Source organism: Rattus norvegicus, chromosome 3, assembly GCF_036323735.1.
Source record: "Rattus norvegicus strain BN/NHsdMcwi chromosome 3, GRCr8, whole genome shotgun sequence".
Classification (NCBI taxonomy): domain Eukaryota; kingdom Metazoa; phylum Chordata; class Mammalia; order Rodentia; family Muridae; genus Rattus; species Rattus norvegicus.
This window is the reverse complement of record NC_086021.1, coordinates 118966476-118993530: the sequence shown is the minus strand read 5'-3', so window position 1 is coordinate 118993530 and position 27055 is coordinate 118966476. Positions and strand designations below refer to the sequence as shown.

The 27055-nt window shown below is 37.1% G+C and overlaps 2 protein-coding genes across 2 annotated transcripts; both read left to right on the top strand.

Moving 5' to 3' along the window:
• Positions 1–4612: 4612 nt before the first annotated feature.
• Positions 4613–5551, top strand: Or4f14f (olfactory receptor family 4 subfamily F member 14F). The gene has a single exon (NM_001000606.1). It carries the CDS (start codon positions 4613–4615, stop codon positions 5549–5551), a length of 939 nt encoding a protein of 312 aa, NP_001000606.1.
• An 11790-nt stretch (positions 5552–17341) lies between these two features.
• On the top strand, positions 17342–18280 carry Or4f14 (olfactory receptor family 4 subfamily F member 14). Its single transcript, NM_001000917.1, has one exon. It carries the CDS (start codon positions 17342–17344, stop codon positions 18278–18280), a length of 939 nt encoding a protein of 312 aa, NP_001000917.1.
• The last annotated feature ends 8775 nt before the right edge of the window (positions 18281–27055 follow it).

Genomic DNA, 27055 nt, shown 5'->3' with positions numbered 1-27055 from the left:
TATTTACAATTAATAGCTGCTGGGATAGGGAAAATCAGTTTCCATCAGCGACACTGGATATGTGACCTCAGAGAAGGCTGCATGCTCAGAAATAGTTGGTCACACAAAACAGACTCCATGTGTTTGTCATTTTTTGTTTGTTTGTTTTTGGTGTTTATTAAAGCTTTTTTGCTCTTACTGTAGTTGGTGTTTTAAGGAGAGGGTATGAATATGAAGTTGGGTGGGGAAATGGGGAGGAATTGAAGTTGGGGAGGGAAAAGAATGTGACAAAATATATTATGTGCAAAGTCTAAAAAATGAATTAAGAAAATAAAATAACTAAATCTAGAACTACCGTATTACCAGCTTTACCATTTATGGCCATTAACCAAAGGTTTCTGTTTTAGTTATTTTTCCATTTATATGCGATGAAATACCATGATCAACTCAACTTCTAGAAAGTGTTTATTTGGAGTTATAGTTACAGGGAAATAAACATCCACGATGGCAGAGTAGAGTACATGGTGACTGGCACTAAGAACTTTCATCCTTTAGTATAAGTACACAACAGAGAGAGTACTAGAAAGGATGAAAGATTTTGACTCCTCATAGCCCACTCCAGTAACATATTTCTACCAGCTAGGCCATACCTTCTAAACCTACCCAAAGAGTGCCACCAAATGGGGACCGAACATTCAAACATTTAAGCATATGGGTGATATTATTATTCAAATGACCACAGACAATATTTTACTATAAACATATATGTATATTCATTTTTTGATGTTCTATTCAAAATAGCTAGAGAATGGAATGAGCCAAAGAGAAATAGAAAAATAGATAATGAAAATTTGGTACATATACACAATAAAATTTTATTAAGCATGAAACAAATAAAATTATGAGGGTAAACATTTTTATAATTAAGAATATTTTTGTATAGGATGGACTGTGTGGAGGTGAGGATCTTCAGAGTCATTTCTCTCCTTCTACATATAGTTTCTAAGAATCAAACTCAGGTCGTCATGCCTGAAGGTAAGTGTCTTTATTCATTGAGTGAACTCATTGACCCTGGATATTTCTAATCCATTGGTTATAGTTAATTTTGTGAAAATATTAACCCCATAATCAAGAGTAAATGCAATGAGTAATTTTCGATTTATTGTATAGAAGGAGCTTAATGAGACCAACAAGACTCTTATTTCCCCCTTTCTCCATAGTATCTGAGGTTCAGAGTCCTTTGGCCACACTGACCAAAACAGTTCTCTAGAGAAAGAAAAATCCTGTAAGCATGAGCTTGATCAAAACTCTCATGCATTTGCTGTGTTTCTTGGTCAGTGGCCTCTTGAGATGTATATAATTAGCTTCATATATTCCTATTGGAAGATGTCATGGGGTATTTCATGAGAGGACACAGGAAAACCTGACTCTGCCAAATGCTGTTCTCATTCAGGTATATGGAAGGAAATAAATTTAAGAATGCTTAACTGGATTATTCTAAGATGCTAGTTTGTGACTGGAATTGCTGTGGACATGAGTCACATTCTAAAGTCCTCAAGGAAGTCTAGAGCAAAGTGGAGAACAGTCAGGAATGGAAGTAAACAGCTTGGGAGAAACGTGCAACAATAATCAATGTATACATAGATTATGAATTTACTTTGAAAAAGATCAAGGAGAGGTATGTGGAAGGGTTTGGAGGGAGGAAAGGGAAGAGAAAAATGATGTAATTTAGCAGGGGATTAGACTCTCATTTTATCATTTCTAAGCATAGGGCAATTTATTGAGAGATAAATTTCACACAAAAATTTCAAAAGTTCTGTGACTTTTTCTAGTACTACTTATATTCCCCTACATGTAGTGTGGTTCTGGGTCAAAGGCAGTCAGTTGTGTTAGCTTTTTCCAATATTTCAATAGGCAGGTTTTTTATTTTTGAGATTATGATAAAACTACATCAATTAAATCAACTGTTCTTTGAGAAGAAATGCATTAAGTTTATATTTGAAATTTCAAGAATCAATAAAACAAATATGGATATGAAAATATATTATTAAATAAGAGTTAATACATTTTGGACCTTTATTTTGGTGCTCCCTGCTAACTGACATTCATTTTTTAAATGAATATATCTCCTATGTTTAACATTATTATGGACAAATGAAAGAAAATAAAATGATAACATGTAGTTCAAAACCACATTTGGAATACTTAGTTATTGAGAGTGTGGTTGTAATTCTTTTAGTCTTAAAGTTAAATATAAGCTAATACATTAGTTTGTTTATTAAACAAATAACAGACAAATTATACTAAGCTTCAAATATTTAATTATTTAGCTTGATATTAAACTGTCAGTAGCTAAAGTATGGTATTAATCTTGGGTTTTAATTGAAAGCCCTATTCTTTTCATTGTTCTACAATTCTTTAAATAAAACAAATATCTATAGTATTCAGATAATATTACATGTAATGAGATAAATGATTTTGCAGAGATTTAACCACATAGTTACCACTACAGGATACCATCTTGCAGAAGACTCATGCCAATTCAGAATAATTCCAGGGCAATGATTTATATCATGCCCAGTACTTCAAGACTGATACTCTGCAAGAATGCAAGTCTGGATACTTGATTTTGTCATGATGTCAATTATTAAAGAAATGTATTGAAATGATGCAAACTGTTAACTGTTTCACAGAATGCAAATACATATAAATCTACTGTTTGACGGAGTTAGTCTCATATCCAGTTAACTCAATACACTGATAATACATTAATAATACATTAATTTTTACATTTTAACTTAAGACTTCATGGTAATAACATTTCATAAAACTTGGGGTTAAATATTTTCCAGAGTTAAGAAGTTAAACGTAAGAGAATAAACGCCTGAATAAGGTCTATAGTCATTGACGTGGATATCAACATGGATAGTTGAAAAACGTGAGTTGTTTTTTATTTTGTAATTGATCTGATAATGCATTACTCTTCAAATGAAATTGTAAAGAGTTGCTGTCTTTAGTGTTGGCTAATCTTTTAATTTATGAGGAAAATTTCTGAACTGTTTCTGGTTTGAAAGTAGAGGGATATTGAATTCAAGACTACATGACTGGCAACAGCTTCTCCTTGATCACAATTTCAAAATACATGAGCATAGTGAGAACCTTTTCCTCCTCCAGTTTTTATTAAGGACAGTTAACAAATAGATACTGTATATATTTATGCTGTACAATGAGGTGTTTTATATGTGTGCATATATAAAATGGAAAAACATGTAAATATATGTGAATGTTGTATGATGATTAAGTCAAGCTAATTAGCATACTGACCATCCATACTTATTCAGAATATGAATGTCGAAGTTCTACCCTTACTAATTTTCACGTAGGTACTACTTTTTTTTAAAAACACACTCACCGTATGGTACAATGAATTTCAAGAATCTACCCATACTATCTAATTGCTTTTTTCCCCTTTGACAAAAATCTCCAATTTAATCTTTTTATCTTATCCCATTGGATTATGGAAAGCTGTCAAACTCTCTGATTCTATGAACATAGGATCTTTAGAGTTCACTCTCCAATATTTCAGTACTTGACTTTCTGTGTCTCTTTAATTTCACTTAGCCCAAAGATTTCTAGGCTTACTCATGTTAAAAGAAAAATAGAACTTTTTGAATGGGATAAAGAATAATCTGTGTGTCCGTGTGTGTGTGTGTGTGTGTGTGTGTGTGTGTGTGTGTGTGTGCAGAATCATAGACATGTAATTCTTGGAGGCCAGAAGACAATGTCATGGCTCTTTAATCCTTTGAGATAGGGTCTTATCCTGAACCTTGATCTAGTCTGGCAGCTCACAAGCTCAAGTGATCCTTCTATTCCCACCTCTTACAACACTGTGAGAACAGACATACACAGCCACAATTAGATTTTTTTTTTTGATTCTGGGATCTGAGCACAGGTTCTCATGATCACACTACAAGGACTCTTATTAATGAAGCCAACTTTCTAGCCTGGTACTTCTTATTTTTGTTTTTTTCTTTTTATCTCTACTTTTTATTTCTTTATTTAAACTTCTACAACCATTTTATCAATAGTGTGGTGTTGAAGATCATACATAGGACCTTATTCATCTTTACTTTTAATTCATTGGGCTAACAACCCAGTAGTTTTACATTTTTGAGTACCCCCCTCCCAAGAAATTTTAGGCTTTCAACAAATACTAATTTATATTCACATCAAGAGTTTACAAGGGTACTGCCTGTTAAAATCCAACCCAATATATATCTTTAATTTTTTCAAGTTTTTGAAATTAATTTTCAAGTTTTGAAAATGAGTTTTGAAACTCATTTCCTTTTTCTTTTCTTTCCCTTTCCCGTTGTTTCCTTTTCTTTTCCCTTCCTTCCCTTCCCTTCCTTTCTTTTTCTTACTTTACTTTTCCTCTCCCAATGCTTCCCACTCACTTTCCATTGTTGTTTATGAGAAATGTGAGGTGATATCTCCCTGCAGCCTGTAGTTATGATTCTCTGATGACCAGCGAAGCTCGACACTTATTTATATATGTGCAGAACTTTACATTAATATAATTGTAATTTATAGTTTCTCCTGTTTCCTCCTCCAGGCAGCATTGCTAATACAATCAATGGAAGGAGTGAATCAGTCTGTGGTGTCAGAGTTTGTGTTCCTGGGACTCACCAACTCCTGGAGTATTCAACTATTGCTCTTTGTGTTCTCCTCCATGTTTTATGTGGCAAGCATGATGGGAAACTCACTCATCGTATTCACTGTGGCATCTGACCCTCACCTACACTCTCCCATGTACTTTCTATTGGCTAACCTCTCTTTCATTGACTTAGGTGTTTCTTCCGTTTCTTCCCCCAAGATGATTTATGATTTATTCAGAAAGCACAAAGTCATCTCCTTTACAGGTTGTGTTACTCAAATATTTTTCATTCATGTAATTGGTGGTGTGGAGATGGTGTTGCTCATAGCCATGGCCTTTGATAGATATGTGGCGATATGTAAGCCTCTTCGTTACCTGATCGTCATGAGCCCAAGGATGTGCATCTTCTTTTCAGTGACTGCCTGGGTGGTTGGCCTTATGCATTCTCTGGTTCAACTGGCCTTTGTAGTAAACTTACCATTCTGTGGACCAAATGTGTTAGACAGCTTTTACTGTGACCTTCCTCGGTTTATCAGATTAGCCTGCATAGACACTTACCAGCTGGAATTCATGGTGACAGTCAACAGTGGGTTCATCTCTGTGGGATCCTTCTTCATACTGATAATTTCATATATTGTCATCATAATGACTGTGCAAAAACATTCTTCAAGTGGTTCCTCTAAAGCTCTGTCCACTCTTTCAGCTCACATCTCTGTGGTGGTCTTATTCTTTGGTCCTTTAATATTTTTCTATACCTGGCCATCTCCCTCCACACACCTGGATAAGTATCTGGCCATATTTGATGCAGTTATCACTCCTTTTCTGAACCCTGTGATTTATACATTTAGAAATCAAGAAATGAAGATAGCAATGAAGAGAGTATGCAGACAACTAGTTAGTTATAGGAAAACTTCCTAAATAGATGTAATATTGTCTGTCATCATTGAATGTAGATGTTTATTGTTCATCAAACTCAGAAAAATCTTTACATATATCTGTTTCATATATCAATTATATAGACATAGTTTTTCATCTACTAAGGCAGGAACAATTTCTCTTGAAGCGGAGAACTACATGTATTTGCAAACCAAAGATTATAATAATCTTTAAACTACATTCCTAAGGAATGATTTTTACTTGAAGTAACTGGTGCATTAAGTGCTCTAGAAAAAGGAAATTTTCTCTTTCCCTTTCCATATTTTATAATCTGAGAATTTCATACACAAATTTCTACTCTGTCTCCCCACCCAAAGTCATCCCTGGTCTCCTTCATTTCTTTTTTATTCATAATTATTATTGTTACAGTCACACATGTGAACACACATGTGTATTTTATACACACATATATGTGATATATACATGTATATATTTCAGTATAAATCATGCTGAATAAACTTAATGTTGCTAATATGTATATTTTCTTTAGGAATAATAGGATAACCTTGGGATTGGATAACATGTCAAATTATACATTGTCTCATATGCAGGGGTTTCTGAGTGGATTTTGGGGCACTTATAAAGACTTTCTGAATGGAATATTTGTCTGTCTCCTGTAGTTTGTACAAACTGCACATTTGGAGTTGTAGAAGGGTTCTAAATCAAGAGAATACACAAAGGTGTATAACGGATGCACATTTTTAAAAAGAAGATTTGAAAAGTATGTTGGAACTAAAAAGGAACTAAGAAATCCTGTTTATTCTGCTCAATTAGCATGATTCTATTCAAATGCAATCAAATTTTATTTCATTTTTTAATTTATTGACTAAGTTATTTGCTTCAAATCCCAATGCAGCTTCCCCTCCTCTCCTCCTCAATCCTTCCCCTCCAACCTTCCCTCATCTGCCACTTCTTGTCCATTTCTCCTCAGAAAAGGGAGACTTCTGGCAGGTAGAAACCATCCTTGGCATATCAAGTAGTAGTAAGACTAGGTATATCTAATACCACTGAGGCTAGATAAAGCAGCCCAAGTAGGGGACAGGGATCCAAAGGCAAGCGATGTTGTCTGAGAGAGGTGTGGTCTTACTTTACAGTCTAACATGATGTCTTATCTGTAAACTATTACACATATGTAGAGGGCCTAGGTCAGTCTAATGCAGGCTCTCTGGTTGGCAGTTTAGTCTCTAAGATCCCCAATAAACCCAGGTTTGTTGACTCTGTAGAGTTTCTTTACCCCTCTGGCTCCTTCAATCCTTCCTTCCTTTCTACAGGATTTTTCTGATTCCACTTAATGTTTTGTTGTGGATCTCTACATCAGTTTCCAACAATTGTAGTTTTAAGCCTCTCTTATAACAGTTTTGCTAGGCTCTTGTCTGCAAGTATAGCAGAATACCATTAAGAGTGTCAGGTACGGACTCTCTCTCATGGCATGAGTCTCTAGTTGGGCCTCTCATTCATTGGCCCTTTCCTCAAATTCTTCTTCACCATTACCCATGCATATCTTGTAGGCAGGACAAATTGTGGGCCTAAGGGTTTCCTGGGTTGGTGTCCTAATCCCTCCATTGGAAGTCTTACCTCTTTACTGGAGATGTCTGATTCAGGTTCCCCATTGCTAGGAGTCTTATCTATGCTCATCCTCATAGATTCCTGAGAAGTTCCATGATCCTAGGTCTAGCTTGTCCTGGAAATGCTGTCCTAGTCCCCAATACAGTTGTCTATCCCCGCACCCTCTTCTTCCATCCTCCCCCTACCTGATCCCATCTGTGACCATCCCCATCCATTCCATAACTGAGTCCCATCTCTCCATCATCCACGATGTGTAATCGATTTCCCCTTCTCAGTGGGATTCAAGTATCCCACATTTGTGCCTTCAATTTATTTATTTGTTCTTCTTTACTTACTTTCTGTTTTTATCAATTCCTTTTTTATAATCTAACATTAGGCAGAGCTTGGGGAATTTTGTGGAAATGGTTGGGGATGGATTAAAGAAGTCAAGGATCAAGAACACAAGAAAACCTATAGAATCAATTAACTTGGGCCAATAAGGAGTCACAGAGACTGAATAACCAACCAGAGAGCATACATATGACTGACTTACACCTTCTGCATATATATATATATATATAACAGTTGTGCATTTTGGTCTTCATGTGGGACCCCTAACATCAGGAGCAAGGGCTATCTCTGACTCGGTTGTCTTTAGATCAGTTTCCCACAACAGGGCTGCCTTGTTTAACCTTAACTATAGAAGATGCACCTAGTTCTAATGTAACTTTATATGCCAAAGCTATTCTTAGGAATCCTCCTCTTTTCTGAGAACAAAGAAAGAAGTGGATGAGGGTAAATAAGAGGATTTGAGAGTGAAGGAGAGGCCAGAGAGAAAACTGTTATTGAGACATATTTTCTTCTCTTTGAATATTTCCACATTAAAGTGAAACTCAAAAGCAATGTTATATGTGGAAGAAGAAATTGAAGCAACACTGGTGTCCACACTGTGAGTTTGTTCATAGTAGGTACTAAGGTACTTCAAATGCTGCTACCACTACTCTGGCTTACACTAGTGATATGGGAGTAAAACCATCCCTAATTTTTTTCTATTTTTTAAAATTATCTCTAATCTTCTCTTACACTCCAGTCATTATTCCCAGTCTGTGCTCCAACATTTCTTCATCCCATTCCTCCTCACCCTGTCTCCAAGAGGTTGTCCCCACCTCACCCCACCAGGCTTCCCACCCCCTGCAGGCTTAAGTATTTCAAGGTTAGGTGCTTCTTCTCTCACTGATGCCAGACCAGGTAGTACTTGACCGTATATGTGTTGGGGGTCTTGTACCAGCTAGTGTAGCCTGCCTGGTAGGTGGCTTAATGTCTGAGAGATCTCAGGGGTCCAGGCTAATTGAGACTGCTGATTTTCCTCTAGGGTCCCAGTCATATGCAAGTGTATCACCACTGTGATGAGAGTTACAAGAGCAGCAATCATCTGCATCATAAAATTTGGTGCACTTAGACACAGTAGGTACTAAGGTATTTCAAGTGCTGCTACCAGTATTGTAAGTTTGTCCTTGACCTTTCTTTGTACATAACATTTTGATTTCCATAATGCTTCACTGGCTTGAGATTCAGGATGAGGTTCTCTGGGATTAGACTTAGGTGAGCTCCTGACTTATTATATAAACTTTTGTTAATAAATGTAAACAGTTGCTTTATATAACAAGCTTGTTTCTACTAAGGAATCTCTGAGTGATTGGTGCCAGCTCTATTATTTGTGCATTAAAGTAGAACTTTATCAATTTCTGTGTTATGCAAACAACATTGCACATATGATTCTTTTATAGCAGATAAAATGTAATAATGAACTCACAACACATGGAACTAACTAGTCTACCCACTTGTTTCATTCCTCATAAGCAAGTGACTTAAAAACTTGTAACAACTTGTTAGATGGAATTGCAATGCTTTTGGGGGGCAATCTATTTGGGAAAACAGGTGCCCTTCCACTGTAGAGGTTACAATCACAGCTGTGTCACTCTTGTGCTAACAACCTTCTGAGCTTCCCTCTGGTCTGTAGTTATATTTTACCTGTGGTTGGGCAAGTGTCTATTTTTTCTTAGATGTGCTGCCCTTAGAATGATAAGAGCTCACTATTCCAGTCAACCCTAATTTTTTAAAATCACCTCTTATTGGTTTTCATACTGCTGCCTAAACTGAATATTCCTCCTTTTATAAATTCTCTTCCATTACCAAGGCCTTAGTTTCTGGACCTTGATTCATTCCCTATAACAGGGATGGATTACAGGAATGTGTAGAGTCACTTTCATTCACAAAGGCATATATGTGTAAACGCAAAACACAGGAAAGATCTGAAAGAATACACATTACATGAGGGTTACCCCAAGAGATATGTGGGTGGGGAGTCAATAAAGGCTTAAAAGATCAATAGTTGCTGATTTGACTTAAAATAATCTTAAATTTAAGATGAGAATGGCCCCTGCACTCTCAATGTAATTGGGAATATTAAAAGCAACCATAAAAATCAGTTATTTTTAAAACTGAAAGTACAGAGTTCCATCATACTTGCATCTTACATCTAAATATTATACTTACAATACCCATAAAGCTTAGATATTATGGATTTAGTCTTTCATAGTTTGTGATGTTTGACATAATATTTAAATACACTTCATGCCCACTGAACACCTCTCTTTCAACCACGTAAGACTTCTGAAACTGTGGTCTTATTTACTTCTTTTACTTTTTTTCTTTTGAAAATTAAATATTGGTCATTTTATTTATTGACATTACCCCCTTCCCTGTTTCCCTTCCAAAAACCTCTATTTCATTCTCTCCTCCCCACTGCTTCTATGGGAGAGCTCCCCTATCTGCCCACCCACGAACTCCTTCCTCACCATGCTACCATTCCCCTACTTGGGGTAACAAGTCTCCAGAGGACCAAGGGCCTCCTTTCCCATTGATGCCAGATAGCTCAGTCCTCTGTTACATAAGCAGCTGGAGTCATGGGTCCCTCCTTCTGTACTCTTTGGTTGGTGGTTTAGTCCCTGGGAGCTCTGGGAGGTCTGCCTGGTTGATATTGTTGTTCTTCATATGGGGTTGCAAACCCCCTTCAGCATCTTCAGTCCTTAACCTAACTCTGCCATTGCGGTCCCCATGCTCAGTCCATTGGTTGACTGTGAGTGTCCTCATTTGTATTGGTCAGGCTCTGGCAGAGCCTCTCAGGGGAAAGCCATACCAGGCTCCTGTCACAAGTGTTTCATTGCATCAGCAATAGTGGCTGGGTTTGGTGGCTGCAGATGGGATGGATACCTAGATGGTACAGTCTCTGGATGGTATTTCCTTCAGTTTCTGCTCCACTCTTTGTCCCTACATTTATTTTAGACAATTCTGTGTTAATATTTTTGAGATGGGTAGGCTATACCCCAATCCAAGCCTTGCCTAACCTCTGTACAGGTTCTCTCTCCCATTTATTGGGTATTTCAGCTAATGTCATCCCCTTTGGGTCCTAGGACCTCTTGATTTCCTGGCACCTGGGACTTTCTGGTGGCTACCCCCAGTTCTCCATCACACACTGCTACACATCACCATTCAATTTCTTGATCCTCTGTACTTCGCAATCCCTCTCCTGTGTCCTCCTACATCTGATCCTGCCCCCCCTTTTTCAGTCCTGCTCCCTCTCGATTCTAGGTCCTTTCCTCCCTCTACCTCCCTGATTATTTTGCTCATCTTCTAAGTAGAACTAAGGCATCCACACTTTGATCTTCCTTCTTCTTGAGCATCATATGGCCTGTGAGTTATATTGTGGGTATTCCGAGCCTTTTTCCCAATATCCATTTATATGGATTATATATATATATATATATATATATATATATATATATACACATTATGTGTGTGTGTGTGTGTGTGTGTGTGTGTGTGTGTTCTTTTGTGACTGGGTTACCTCACTTAGGGTAATATTTTCTAGTTACATCCATTTGCCTGAGAATTTTGTGAAGTTATTATTTTTAATTGTGGAGTAGTACTTCATTGTGTAAATGTACCACAGTTTCTGTATCTATTCCTCTATTGAGGGACACCTGGGTTGTTTCCAGCTTCACGCTATTATAAATAAGGCTCCTATGAACATAGTGGACCATGTGTCCTTGTTATATGTTAGAGCATCTTTTGGGTGTATGTCCAGGAGTAGTATAGCTGGGTTCTCAGGTAGTACTATGTCAAATTTCAGAGGAACCTCCAGACTGACTTCCAAAGTGGTTGTCCCAGCTTGCAATCCCACCAACAATGGAGGAGTGTTCCTCTTTCTCAACATCCTTGTCAGCATCTGTTGTCACCTGAGTTTTTGATCTTAGCCATTCTGACTGGTGTGGGGTTGAATCTCAGGGTTGTTTTGATTTGCATTTCCCTGATGATTAAGGTATTGAACATTTCTTTAGGTTCTTCTTGACCATTTGAAATTCCTCGGTTGAGGTACAACCATTCTGGAAATCAGTCTGGAGGTTCCTCAGAAAATTGGACATTGCACTACCTGAGGACCCAGCTATACCTCTCCTGGGCATATACCCAAAAGATGTTCCGGCATCCACCAAAGACACATGGTCCACTATGTTCATAGAAGCCTTATTTATAATAGCCAGAAGCTGGAATTAACCCAAATGTGCTACAGCAGAGGAATGAATACAATAAACATGGTACATCTACATAATGGAGTACTACTCAGCTATCAAAAACAATGACTTCATGAAATTCTTAGGCAAATGGATTAAAGTAGAAAATATCATCCTGACTGAGATAACCCAATCACAGAAAAACACACATGGTATGCACTCACTGATAAGTGGATATTGGCCCAAAAGGTCAAATTATCCAAGATACAATTTGCAGACCACATGAAGCTCAAGAAGGATGACTAAATTGTGGATGTCTCACTCCTTCTTAAAAGGGGGAACAAAATTATTCATAGGAGGGGATATAGAGGCAAAATTTGGAGCAGAGATTGAAGGAGCCTGCCACACATGGGTATACAGCATATATATATATATATATATATATATATATATATATATATATATATATATATATATATATATATCCACTATAACCGGATATAGATGTCTCCTGAGAGACACAGCCAGAGCATGCCAAATAGAGAGGCGAATGCTAGCAGCAAACCATTGAACTGAGAACAGAATCCCCATTGGAGGAATTGGAGAAAGGATAGGAAGAGCTAAAGGGGCTTGCAACCCTATAAGAACAACAATGCCAACCCTCCAGAGCTTCCAGGGACTAAACCACTACCCAAAGACTATATATGGACTGACCTTTGGCTCCAACTGTATATGTAGCAGAGGACGGCCTTGTTGGGCACCAATGGAAGGAGAAGTCCTTGGTCTTGCCAAGGCTGGATGCCCCCCAGTATAGGGCAATGTCGGGGGGGCGGCAAAAAGGGAGGTTGGATGGGGAGGGGAACACCCTTATAGAAGAAGGAGAGGGGGATGGGATGGGGGTTTATGTCCAGGAAACTGGGAAAGGTAATAACATTTGAAATATAAATAAAAAATCTAATAAAAGAAAATTAATAACTAAAAAATGAAATTCAGTTGAAAATTCTTTGTTTACTCTTGTGTGTCATTTTTTAATAATGTTATTTGATTCTCTGGAGTCTAACTTCCTAAGTTCTTTGTGTATAATGGATATTAGCACTCCTACTTTATAAACCTACCCAAACAATGCCAGCAAATGGGGACCACATATTCAAACATTTAAGTATATGGGGGATATTCTTTTTCTTTCTTTTTTTTTTCTTTTTCAGAGCTGGGGACCGAACCCAGGGCCTTGCGTTTGCTAGGCAAGTGCTCTACCACTGAGCTAAATCCCCAACCCCATATGGGGGATATTCTTATCCAAATGACCACAGACTATATTCTACTACAAAGATTAATGTATATTCATGTCTTTTGCTATTCTATTCACAATAGCTAGAAAATGGAGTGAGCCACAAATGAATAGATGAGTAGATAATATAATTTTGCTGCCTAGACACAATAAAATTTTATTCAGCACAAAACCAATACAATTATGAGGTCCAACATTTTTACAATTAATATTTTTTATAGAGGATGGATTGTATGGAGATAAGGAGTCAACTTTTTAGAACCATTTCTCTCCTTCCACATATTGATTTGAAGAATCCAACTCAGTTCCTCATGCGTGATGAGTGCCTTTATCCATTGAGTAAAGTCATTGACCCTGAATACTCTAATCCACTGGCTAGTCAAGAATAAATGCAATGAGTAATTTTCAATTTATTGAACATGAGTAGCTTAATGAGACCAACAAGACTTTTATTTTCATTTCTGTCCATAGTATCTGAGGTTCAATGTTCTTTGGCCACACTGACCAAAACTGTTCTCTAGAGAAAGAAAAATCCTGTAAGCCTGAGCTCGTTCAAATCTCTCATGCATTTGCTATGTTTCTTGGTCAGTGGCCTCTTGAGGTGTATATAATTAGCTTCATATATTCCTAATGAAAGATTCCATGTGGTATTTTGTGAGAGGACACAGGAAAATATCTGACTCTGTCAAATGCTGTTGTTCTTATCCAGGTAAAATATATGGATGGAACTAAACCTAACAATGCTTAACTGGATTATTCTAAGATGCTAGTTTGTGACTGGAATTGCCATGGACATGAATCACATTCTAAAGTCTCAAGGAAGTCTAGAGCTAAGTGGAGAACAGTCAGGAAAAGGAAGTAAACAGCTCGGGCTAAACTTGCAACGATAATCAATGTACATATAGGCTATAAATTCGCTTTGAGAAATATCAAGAATGTGGATGGGTTTGAAGGGAGGAAAGGGAAGAGAAAAATGGTGTAATTTAGCAGGAGCTTAGACTCTCATCATTTCTGAGCATAGGAAAATTTATTGATGCATAATTGCACACAAAAATGACAAAAGTTCTGTGACCTTTTCTAATACTATTTATAATCCCCTATGTGTAGTGTGGTCCTGGCTCAAAGGCAGTCAGTTGTTTAGCTTTTTCCAATATTTCTATAGACAGAATTTTTAAAGATTTTTGAGATCATGATATAATTATACCAATTAGGTCAACTGTTTTTTTAGAACAAATGCATTAAGTTTATATTTGAAGTTTCAAGTATTGATAAAACAAATATGCATATTTAAATATATTATTAAATAAGAGTTAATACATTTTGCACCTTTATTTTGGTGCTCTCTGCTAACTGACATTCACTCTACATGAATATATCTCCTATGTTTAACATTATTATGGACAAGTGAAAGGAAGTAAAATGATAACATGTATTACAAAACCACATCTGGAATACTTAGTTATTGAGTGTATAGTTCTAATCGTTTTAGCCTTAAAGTTAAATATAAGCTAATATATTAGTTTGTTCAGTAAATAAACAACAGACAAACAAATTATACCAAGCCTCAAATATTTAATTATTTAGCCTGATATTAAGCTGTCCATAACTAAAGTATGGTATTAATCTTGGTTTTTAATTGAAAGGCCTATTCTTTCTATTGTTCTGTGATAATTCTTTAAATAAAACAAAGATCTACAATATTCATATAATATTACATGTAATGAGATAAACGACTTTGCAGAGATTTAACCACATAGTTACTACTACAGGATACCATCTTGCAGAAGACTCATGCCAATTCAGAATAATTCCAGGGCAATGATTTATATCATGCCCAGTACTTCAAGACTGATACTCTGCAAGAATGCAAGTCTGGATACTTGATTTTTGTCATGATGTCAAAAGAAATGTTTTGAAATGATGCAAACTGGTAACTGTTGCACAGAAAATGTAAATACATATAAATCTACTTGTTTGACGGAGTTAGTCTCATATCCAGTTAACTCAATTAAAGTGTAATATATTAACATTTATATTTTAAATTAAGACTTCATGGCTCCCACTGGTCAATGAGTACACATGGAGGGACATGTAGCTCCAGCCGTATATGTAGCAGAGGATGTCATTGTCCAGCATCAATAGGAGGAAAAGTCCTTGGTCCTGTGAAATCTCATTTTCCAATGTAGAAGAGTTCCAGGATGTTGATGTTTAAGTGGGTGTGACATGGGATCATCCTCAAAGAAGCAGGGGAAGGGAGGAGGAGGTATGGAAGAAGGGGGGGAGGATTACATTTGAAATGTAAATACATAAAATATCCAAGAAAAATAAAATTAAAATAAAAGATTTCATGGTAATAACATTTCATAAACCTTGGGGTTAAATATTTTCCAGAGTTGAGAAGTTAAACATAAGAGAATGCATGACTGAATAAGGTCTATAGTCGTTGCCATGGATATCAACATGGACAGTTGAAAAACAGTGAGTATTTTTTTATTTTGTAATTGAACTGATAATACATTACTCTTCAAATGAAATTGTAAAGAATTGCTGTGTTTAGTGTTGGTTAATCTTTTATGTTATGAGGAACATTTCTGAACTGGTTCTGGTTTGAAAGTAGAGGGATATTGGATTCACCAATATTGTAACAAGACTACATGACTGGCAGCAGTTTCTCCTTGATCACAATTTCAAAATACATGAACATAATAAGAACCTTTTTCTCCTCCAGTTTTTATGAAGGACAATTACCAAATAGATGCTGTATGCATTTATGGTATATAATGAATTGTTTTATATATGTGCATATATAAAATGTAAAAACATGTAAATATATGTGAATGTTGTATGATGATTAAGTCAAGCTAATTAGCATACTGACTACCAATACTTATTCAGAATATGAATGTCAAAGTTCTACCCATAGAAGTTTTCATGTAGGCACTACTTTTTTTAAAAAAAAACACAGTCAAGATATAGTACAATGAATTTCCAGAATCTACCCATACTGTCTAATTGCATATTTTCCCTCTTTGTCAAAAATCTCCATTTAATCTATCCCATTTGCCCATGGCAAACTGTCATACTTTGATTATATGAATATAGAATCTTTTAAGTCCACTTTAACTGAGGTATTTCAGTATTTGACTTTGTGTACCTCTCTAACTTCACTTAGCACAAAGATTTCTCAGCTTATTCATGTTAACAGAAAAATAGGATTTCTTTTCTTTGAAGGGGACAAAGAATAGTGTGTGTGTCCAAGCGCGCGCGTGTGTGTGTGTGTGTGTGTGTGCATGTGTGTATGGATATCTGCTAATCTACATTTAACAAGTCTTATAATATTCATCTTTATTTGTGAATATAATTTCTTGTGGATAAATATTCCTTAACTTAGCATTGCTATATCACCTGGTATTTCAAGATTTAGATTTAAAAATTACTTTTATTCTTAATTCTGTATGTAAGTGTAATTGTGGTATATGAATTTAGCCTATATACATTTGATGTTCATGTATGTTCATGTGTGTGTATGGTGTGTGTGTGTGTGTGTGTGTGTGTGTGTGTGTGTGTGTGTGTGCAGAATCACAGACATATTTTCTTAGAGGCAAGAAGACAACATAGCGGCTCCTTCTCTTGCCTTCCCCAGTTTATTCCTATGAGACAGGGTCTTATGCTGAGCCTTGATCTAGTCTGGCAGACCACAAGCTCAAGACATCTTTCTATTTCCACCTTTTACAACACTGAGAACAGACATACACAGCCACAATCAGATTTTTTTTTTTTGATTCTGGGATCTGAGCACACAGCAAGCATTCTTACTAATCAAGCCATATCTTTAGCCTGGTTTCTTTTTTTCTTTTTATCTCTACTTTTTTATTTCTCTACTTAAACCTCTACAACCTCTTTATCAACTGTGGTGTCGAAGATCAAACATAGGGCCTTATTCATCTTTAGTTTTAAGTCATTAGGCTAACAACCCAGTCTGTAGTTTTACATTTTTGAACTACCCTGCAAGAAATTTTAGGCTTCCTAAAAATACTAATTTATATTCACATCAAGAGTTTACAAGGATACTTTCCTTTAAAATCCAACCTTTTTTAAAATCTCAATTAAAAACCTTTTAAATTCAATTACAAGCATCCCATTTTCCTATCCTTTGTTTCCTTTTCCTTTTTCAGTGGTTCCCATTCACCTTTCCTTGCTATTTATGGAAAATGTGAGTTGATATTTCACTGAAATCTAAAGTTATGTTCCTTTGATTACTAGTGATGCTTAGCACTTATTTATATATACGCGGGACTTTACATTAATAAAATTGTAATTTATAGTTTCTCCTGTTTCCTCCTCCAGGCAGCATTGCTAATACAATCAATGGAAGGAGTGAATCAGTCTGTGGTGTCAGAGTTTGTGTTCCTGGGACTCACCAACTCCTGGAGTATTCAACTATTGCTCTTTGTGTTCTCCTCCATGTTTTATGTGGCAAGCATGATGGGAAACTCACTCATCGTATTCACTGTGGCATCTGACCCTCACCTACACTCTCCCATGTACTTTCTATTGGCTAACCTCTCCTTCATTGACTTAGGTGTTTCTTCTGTTACTTCCCCCAAGATGATTTATGATTTATTCAGAAAGCACAAAGTCATCTCCTTTACAGGTTGTGTTACTCAAATATTTTTCATTCATGTAATTGGTGGTGTGGAGATGGTTTTGCTCATAGCCATGGCCTTTGATAGATATGTGGCGATATGTAAGCCTCTTCGTTACCTGATCATCATGAGCCCAAGGATGTGCATCTTCTTTTCAGTGACTGCCTGGGTGGTTGGCCTTATGCATTCTCTGGTTCAACTGGCCTTTGTAGTAAACTTACCATTCTGTGGACCAAATATGTTAGACAGCTTCTACTGTGACCTTCCTCGGTTTATCAGATTAGCCTGCATAGACACTTACCAGCTGGAATTCATGGTGACAGCCAACAGTGGGTTCATCTCTGTGGGATCCTTCTTCATACTGATAATTTCATATATTGTCATCATAATGACTGTGCAAAAACATTCTTCAAGTGGTTCCTCTAAAGCTCTGTCCACTCTTTCAGCTCACATCTCTGTGGTGGTCTTATTCTTTGGTCCTTTAATATTTTTCTATACCTGGCCATCTCCCTCCACACACCTGGATAAGTATCTGGCCATATTTGATGCAGTTATCACTCCTTTTCTGAACCCTGTGATTTATACATTTAGAAATCAAGAAATGAAGATAGCAATGAAGAGAGTATGCAGACAACTAATTAGTTATAGGAAAACTTCCTAAATAGATGTAATATTGTCTGTCATCATTGAATGTAGATGTTTATTGCTCATCAAACTCAGAAAAATCTTTGCATATATATATATATTTCATGTATCAATTATATAGACATTTTTCATCTGCTCAGGCAAGAACACTCTCCTCAAAACAGAGAAGCACATATATTTACAAAACAAAGATTATAATAATCTTTAAACTACATTCCTAAGGAATGATTTTTATTTGAAGTAACTAGTGCATTAAGTGCTCTAGAACAAGGAAAGTTTCTCTTTGTTTTTGTTTTTTTAATGTGTGTATTTCACACATGAAAATTGTATTCAAAATAATTTCTATTGTCTCTCTGCTTCAAGTCATCCCTGGTGTCTTTCATTCCTTTTGTTATTCATGGTTTCCTTAATTATTATTGTTATATCTGAACACATTAGCACACATACATATACCTTATATACACATATGTGATATATACACATATGTGATATATATACATACATATATATATAACAGTATAAACCATGCTGAATAAATTCAATGTTGCTAATATGTATATTTGTTTAGATATTATAGGATAACCTTCGGATTGGATAAACTATCAAAGTATAAATTGTGTCATATGCAGGAATTTCTGGATGGATTTTGGTGCACTCTTAAAGGCTTACTAAACTAAACAATTTGTCTGTCTCCTGTAGTCTGTACAAAATACATGTTTGGAGGTTTTTAGTTGTAGAAGGGTGTCCAAGAGACACAAGGTGTGTATCAAGAGAATACACAAAGGAGAATGATTGATGCATACTTTTGTAGAAGATTTGAACGCGATTTTGGAATACTAACAAGAAACTGAAAAAGAAAAAACTCACAATTTTTCTGCTTGATTAATGTGACTCTCTTCAAATACACTCAAATTTTATTTCTTTTTTATAGTTTTTATTGATTAAGTTATTTATTTACTTTACATCCCGATTGCAGTTTCCCGTCCTATCCCCCCCCCCCAGCCTACCCCTCCTACTCTCCTCCATTTCTCCTCAGAAAAGGGAGGCCTCAGGTAGATAGAAAGCAGCCTTGGCATATCAAGTTGCATTCAGATTGGGAGCAACTTCTTTCATTGAGGCTAGACAACGCAGCCCAATTAAAGGAAAGGAATGCAAAGGTAGGCAATATAGTTAGAGACAGGCCTTGCTTCAGCTTTACAGTCCCACATGAAGTCCTATCTGTGCAACTGCATATATATCTAAGGTCTTATCTAGGGTCATCCTTATAGATTCCTGAGAATTTCCATGATCCTAGGTTTAGTTTGTCCTGGAAATGCTATCCCAGCCCATAAGTTGTCTACCCCAGGATATATATATATATATATATATATATATATATATATATATATATATATATATATATGTGTGTGTGTGTGTGTGTGTGTGTGTGTGTGTGTGTGTGTGTGTGTGTGTGTGTGTGTGAGCATGTGCGCGCGCACTCATGCAGAGGGCCTAGGTCAGTCCCATGCAGGCTCTCTGGTTGGCAGTTTAGTCTCTAAAATTCCCAATAAGCCCAGGTTAGTTGATTCTGTAGGGTTTTTTTTAACCCCTCCGGCTCCTTCAGTTCTTCCTTCCTTTCTTCTACAGGATTTTTCAAATTCCACTTAATGTTTTTCTGTGGGTCTCTACATCAGTTTCCAACAATTGCTGTTTTAAGCCTCTCTTATAACAGTTTTGCTAGGCTCTTGTCTGCAAGTATAGCAGAATACCATTAATAGTGTCAGGTATGGACTTTCTGTCATGGCATGAGTCTCTAGTTGGGCCTCTCATTCATTGGCCCTTTCCTCAAATTCTTCTTCACCATTACCCATGCATATCTTGTAGGCAGGACAAATTGTGGGCCTAAGGGTTTCCTGGGTTGGTGTCCTAATCCCTCCATTGGAAGTGTTACCTCTTTACTGGAGATGGCTGATTTCAGGTTCCCCATTGCTAGGAGTCTTATCTATGGTCATCCTCGTAGATTCCTGAGACGTTCCATGATCCTAGGTCTAGCTTGTCCTGGAAATGCTGTCCCAGTCCCCAGTACAGTTGTCTACCCCAGCACTCTCTTCTGCCATCCTCCCCCTACCTGATCCCACCTGTTACCATCCCCATCCATTCCATAACTGAGTCCCATCTCTCCATCATCCACGATGTGTAATTGATTTCCCCTTCTCAGTGGGATTCAAGTATCCCCCATTTGGGCCTTCAATTTATTTATTTGTTCGTCTTTACCTACTTTGTTTGTGTTTTTATCAATTCATTTTTTACAATCTAACATTAGGCAGAGCTTGGGGAATTTTGTGGAAATGGTTGGGGATGGATTAAAGAAGTCAAGGATCAAGAACACATCCCCATCCATTCCATAACTGAGTCCCATCTCTCCATCATCCACTGATGTGTAATTGATTTCCCCTTCTCAGTGGGATTCAAGTATCCCCCATTTGGGCCTTCATTTTGTTTATTTGTTCTTCTTTTCTTGCTTTGTTTGTGTTTTTATCAATTCATTTATTTTTTTTGATTGAAACAGATGCAGAGAACCACAGCCAAATATTAGGCAGAGCTTGGGAAATTCTGTGGAAAAGGGGTGAGGGAGTTATTTAAGGAGGTCAAGCATCAAAGACACAATAAGAAAACTTATAGAATCAACTAACCTGGGCCAATTGGAGTTCACAGAGACTGAATAACCAACCAGAGAGCATGCATATGACTGACTTACACCTTCTGCACATATATAACAGTTGTGCATCTTGGTCTTCATGTGGGACCCCTAACATCAGGAGCAAGGGCTATCTCTGACTCTGTTATCTGCCTTTGGATAAGCTTTCCACAACAGGGCTGCCTTTTTTAGCCTCATTTGTTGAAGATACACCCAGTCCTACTGCGACTTGGAATGTCAAGTCTGGTTGATATCCTTAGGAGGCCTCCATTTTTTATGAGAAAATAAAGGATAGATGGATTGTGGTTGGGGGTACTGAGGTAAGGTGAGAGCGGGAGAGTGGAAGGAGAGAAGAAGAGGAACTGTGATTTGGATCTCTTTTCTTTTTTAATATTTTCACATTAGAATGAAGCTCAATAAAATTGTATTATTTGGAAAGAGAAATCAAGGCACCACTTGTTTTCACATGTGAGTTTGTGCATAGAATGTACTAAGATGCTTCTAGTGCTGCTATTAGTGCTCTGGCTTACCCCAGTGATATGATAGTAAATCCTTCCCTTTTTAAAAAAATTATCTTTAATCTTCTTTTATATTCTAGTCATTATCTCCCTCCCAGTCTTCTCTCCAACAGTTCCTCATCCTATTCCTACCCCCTCCCCATCTTTGAGAGGATTTTGTCACCCCGACCTCACCCAGCCAGGTCTTCCCACTCCATGGTGCTTCAAGTGTCTTGAGAATGAGTTACTTCTCTCACTGAAGCCACACCAGGCAGTCCTCTGCTGTATATGTGTTAGGGGAGACAGGGTTCTACCAGCTAGAATATGCTGCCTGGTTGGTGGCTCAGTGCCTGAGAGATCTCAGGTGTCCAGGCTAGTTGAGACTGCTGTTTTCCTATAGGATCCCAGTCATGTGCAAGTGTGTCACTGCTGTGATGAAAATCACAAGATCAGGAATCATCTGCATCATTAATTTTGTTTCACTGAGTCAGACAGTAGGTACTAAGGTGTTTCAAGTGCTCCTACATGTATTGTACGTTTGTTATTTGTCCTTTGATTTCCATAATAGTTCACTGGCTTGAGTTTCAGGAAGAGGTTTACTGGCAGGAAATAATCAAGTTAGAGCAGTAATCCATAACTTCTAAAGAAATAGAAGCAGTTATTAAAAGTCTCCCAACTAAAAAGAGCCCAGGATCAGATGGGTTTAGTGCACAATACTATCAGTCCTTCAAAGAAGACCTAATACCAATGCTCTTCAAACAATTCCACAATGTAGAAACAGAAGGAACACTATTCAATTCATTAATTGAACCCACAATTACACTTATACCTAAACCACACAAAGACCCTATGAAAAAGAGAACTTCAGATCAATTTCCCTCATGAATATCAATGCAAAATTATTCAATAAAATTCTTGCACACCAAATCCAAGAACATATTAAAAGATTCATTTACCATGATCAAGTAGGCTTCATCCTAAGGATGCAGGGATAGTTCAATATATGGAAATCCATCAATGGAATTCACTATATAAACAAACTCAAGGCAAAACCCATATGATCATTTCATTAGATGCTGAGAAAGCATTTGACAAAATTCAACACCCCTTCATAATAAAAGTCCTGGAAAGATTAGGAATTCAAACATAGCAAAAGCACTATATAGCAAACCAGTACCCAACAGCAAAATAAATGGAGAGAAACTTGAAGTAATCTCATTAAAATCAGGAAGTGGATAAGGCTGTCGACTCTCTCTCTACCTATTCAGTATATTACTTGAAGTCCTAGCCAGAGTGATTAGAAAACAAAAAGAAATCAAATGAAATTGGAAAGGAAGAAGTTAAAATATCACTATTTGAAGATGATATAGTAGTACACTTAAGTGACCCCAAAAATTCCACCAGAGAACTCCTACAGGTGATAAATAACTTACACAAAGTGGCTGGATATAAAATTAATGTAAACAAATCAGTAGGCTTCCTCTACTCAAAAGATAAACAGGCTGAGAAAGAAATTAGGGAAATGACACATTTCACAATAATGACAAATAATATAAAATAACTTGGTATGACTCTAATCAAGCAAGTGAAAGATCTGTAAGACAAGAACTTCAAGTCTCTGAAGAAAGAAATCAAAGCTCTCAGAGGATGGAAAGATCTCATGTGCTCATGTATTGGCAAGATTAATACAGTAAAAATGGCCATCTTGTGGAAAGCAATCTACAGATTCAATGCAATTCCCATCAAAATTCCAACTCAATTCTTCATAGAGTTAGAAAGTCAATTTGAAAACTCATCTGGAATAACAAAAAAACCCCAGGATAGAGAAAAGCATTCTCAACAATAAACGAACTTCTGGGGGAATTATGATCCCTGACCTCATGCTGAATTAGAGAGCAATAGTGATAATAACTGTATGGTATTTGTACACAGACAGGCTGGTAGATCAATGGAATAGAGCTGAGTACACAGTGATTAACCCACACACCTATGGTCACTTGATATTTGACATAGGAGCTATAACTCTCCAACAGAAAAAAGATAGAATTTTCAACAAATGGTGCTGGTTCAACTGGAGTTCAGCATGTAGAAAAATGCAAATGATCCATTTTTTACTTCCTTTATAAAGCTCAAATCCAAGTGGGTGAAAGACCTTGACATAAAACCAGATACACTGAAACTAATAGAAGAGAAAGTGGGGAAGAGCTTTGAACACATAGGCACAGAAAATTTCCTGAACAGAACACCATTGGCTTATGCTCTAAGATCAACAAATGGGACCTCATAAAGTTGCAGAGCTTCTGTAAGGCAAAGGACACTGTCATTAGAACAAAACAGCAACCAACAGATTGGGAAAAGGTCTTTACCAATCCTACATCGATAGATGGATAATATCTAATATATACAAAGAACTCAAGAAGTTAGACTCCAGAGAATCAAATAATCCTAATAAAAAAGTGGGTACAGAGTTAAACAAAGAATTCTCAACTGACGAATACCAAATGGCTGAGAAGCACCTAAAAATGTTCAACATTCTTAATCATCAGGCAAATCCAAATCAAAACAACCCTGAGATACTACCTCATACCAGGTAGAATGACTAAGATCAAAAACTCAGGTCACAGTAGAAGCTGGTGAGCATATGGAGAAATAGGAATACTACGCCATTGTTGGTGGGGTTGCAAGCTGTTACCACCACTCTGGAAGTCATTCTGGAGGTTCCTCTGAAATTTGAACATAATACTACCTGAGTACCCAGCAATACCACTCCTGAGCATACTCCCAAAAGAATCTCCAACATATAACAAGGACACATGCTCCACTATGTTCATAGCAGCCTTATTTATAATAGCCAGGAGATGGAAAGAACCCAGATGTCCTTCAATAGAGGAATGGAAACAGACAATGTGGTACATCTACACAATGGAGTACTACTCAGCTGTTACAAACAATGACTACATGAAATTCTCAGGCAAATAGATGGAACTACAAAGTATCATCCTGAGTAAGGTAACCTAGTCACAAAAGAACACACATGGTATATACTCACTGATAAATGTATATTAGTCCAAAAGTTTAGAATACCTCAGAAAAAAATTCACAGGTCATAATATGAAGCTCAAGAAGAGGGAAGACCAAAATGTGGATGCTTCACTCCTTCTTATAAGGGAGAACAAAATACTCATGTGAGAATGTACAGGGACAGAGTGGAGTAAGAACTGAAGAAAAGGTCATACAGAGACTGTTTCATCTGAGGATCCATCCCATATGCAGCCATCAAACCCTGTCAACTATTCCTGATGCCAAGAAGTGCTTGCTGACAGTAGCCAGATATGGGTATCTCCCGAGAGTCTCTTCCAGAACCTTACTGATACAGATGACAATAGTTGCAGCTAACTGTTGAACCAAATAAGAGGACTTCAATGGAGGAGTTAGAGAAAAGACTGAAGGAGCTCAAGGGGTTTGCAACACTGTAGGAAGAACAATATCCACCAACCAGACCCCACCAAAGCTCCCAGGGACTAAACTTCCAACCAATGACTACACATGGAGGAACCCATGACTCCAGCCACATATGTAGCAGAAAATGGCATTATCCAGCATCAATAGGAAGAAAAGCCCTTGGTCCTGTGCTGTTTGATTCTCTAATGTAGGGTAATGCCCAGGGCATTGAAGTTGAAGCAGATGGGTTGGAGTAGGAGCATCCTCATAGAAGGAGGGTTAGGGTGTAGGACTTATGGGGGAAGAGGGAAAGGGGATAAAATTTGAAATGTAAAATAAGATATCCATAAAAAATAAAATTAAAAGTAAAAAAATAAGAAAGAAAAGTAGAGTACATAACTAAATAGAATTTCAACAAAGGAATCTCAAATGGTTGAGAAGCACCTAAAGAGATGTTTATCATCCTTAATCGTCAGGGAAGTGGAAATAAAATTGACTCTCAGATTCTGCCTTACAGACATCAGAATGATTAAACTTAAGGGACAGCACATACTAGCAAGATTGTGGAACAAAGGAAACACTTCTTCACTGCTGGTGGAAGTGCAAACTTGTATAAGTACACTGGAAATTAATTTGGTGTTTTCTCAGAAAATTGGGAGTAGTTCCACATCAAGACCCAGCTATACCACTTCTGGGTATATACTTAGAAGATGGTCTACCATCCCAGAAGGATACTTTATCTACTATGGTCACAGTAGTCTTATTTGGAATACCCTGAAACTAGAAACAACTCAGATGTCCCTCAACTGAAGAGTGGATAAAGTAAATGTGGTTCATTTACAAAAGGGAATGCTACTCAGCCTTAAAAAACAAGGTCATCATGAATTTTACAGGCAAATGGATGAACTGGAGAATGTCATTCTTATGGTGCAAGGATTTCTGATACTTGGTGCCAATTTTCATTCAAGTGTCCAGACAAGTGAAGACAAGACACCTAAGCATTTTACTAAGGACAGATGATGGAACCAGAACACTGTAGGTAGGTTATACGGTCTGTTTTCCTTAACTGTGTCTACTCACTAGGGCCTCATTCTTGAGTAGTCATCATGAAGCAGACAACCAGTTCATATGATCATATAATACCCATGTCTCAGGAAAATAGACATGTGTATTACCACTCCTCAGACCTGGGGCCCTTCTGGCACAGCAAAGTACATAGCAGCTGTTGGAGACAATTCATTTTAGACAGTATATAAATGCCTGAATCAGTGCCTCACAAAGCTACTACCTGAGTCTTTCTCATACTTTACAGGATCCCCATTATCTTAGGAAAGTGGCATCATTTCCTAGCAGAACTATGAACAAAAACTCCTTATTCTGGGCATGTCCTGGATTGATGTCCAATCCCTGATCTATTACTCTGTTCTTTGTCTCTCTGTTTCCATTTTCTAGCTTAGGTGCCAGGTAGTATCAGTATATATGTCAGAGTTTTTGATGAATACACTACTGATGGATTATCCATGGACTGGATTACTAATTTAAGAATCATTTGGTGTGGTCATAGTGTAAATGTGGGGCATGAACCATGTTGTCTGGTTTCCATAAAATCAAATGAATTGTACAGCATTCACTTCTCAGCTATTACCCACCTCCCCATCCCCCAAGCTCCACATAGTTACAAATATTGTGCCATTCTAGGACTTTACCTCCAAACTCTCCAAACTTGTTCATATGTGCTATTGGTTGACAGACCAATTTTATGAAAATTACCTTTACAACAGTCCTAAACAGCAGCTTAAGGGAAAGAGCTCAGATGTATATATCAAGAAGACATCATCATTTATGATTCTGTTTGGATTAGAGTCCTTAGCACCAGCTGTTGAACACTTAATGTAATTCACCCACATTCAAGTGTTGGAAAAAGTCATCCATCTTCTCAGATCAAGGTTCAACTTCCATAGGCTGAAGATTAAGATGGGGCAAAAGATCTAAACCACATGAAGCTGGTCCTTACCCTTGAGCCACAATCCTGATTTGGAATCCCATCAATGATACGGCAGATATAGGAAATAGATTTGTGTATTTTTCAAAAGGAGTGCTATGGGACCTAATGATTTTTCAAGAGATACCTGCCTTTATGGAATATATATGGATAGTTCATGTGCCTTATAGGCAG

Coding starts and splice junctions, on each gene's coding strand:
- Or4f14f (NM_001000606.1), top strand. CDS start 4,613: ATGGAAGGAGTGAATCAGTCTGTGGTGTCAGAGTTTGTGTTCCTGGGA.
- Or4f14 (NM_001000917.1), top strand. CDS start 17,342: ATGGAAGGAGTGAATCAGTCTGTGGTGTCAGAGTTTGTGTTCCTGGGA.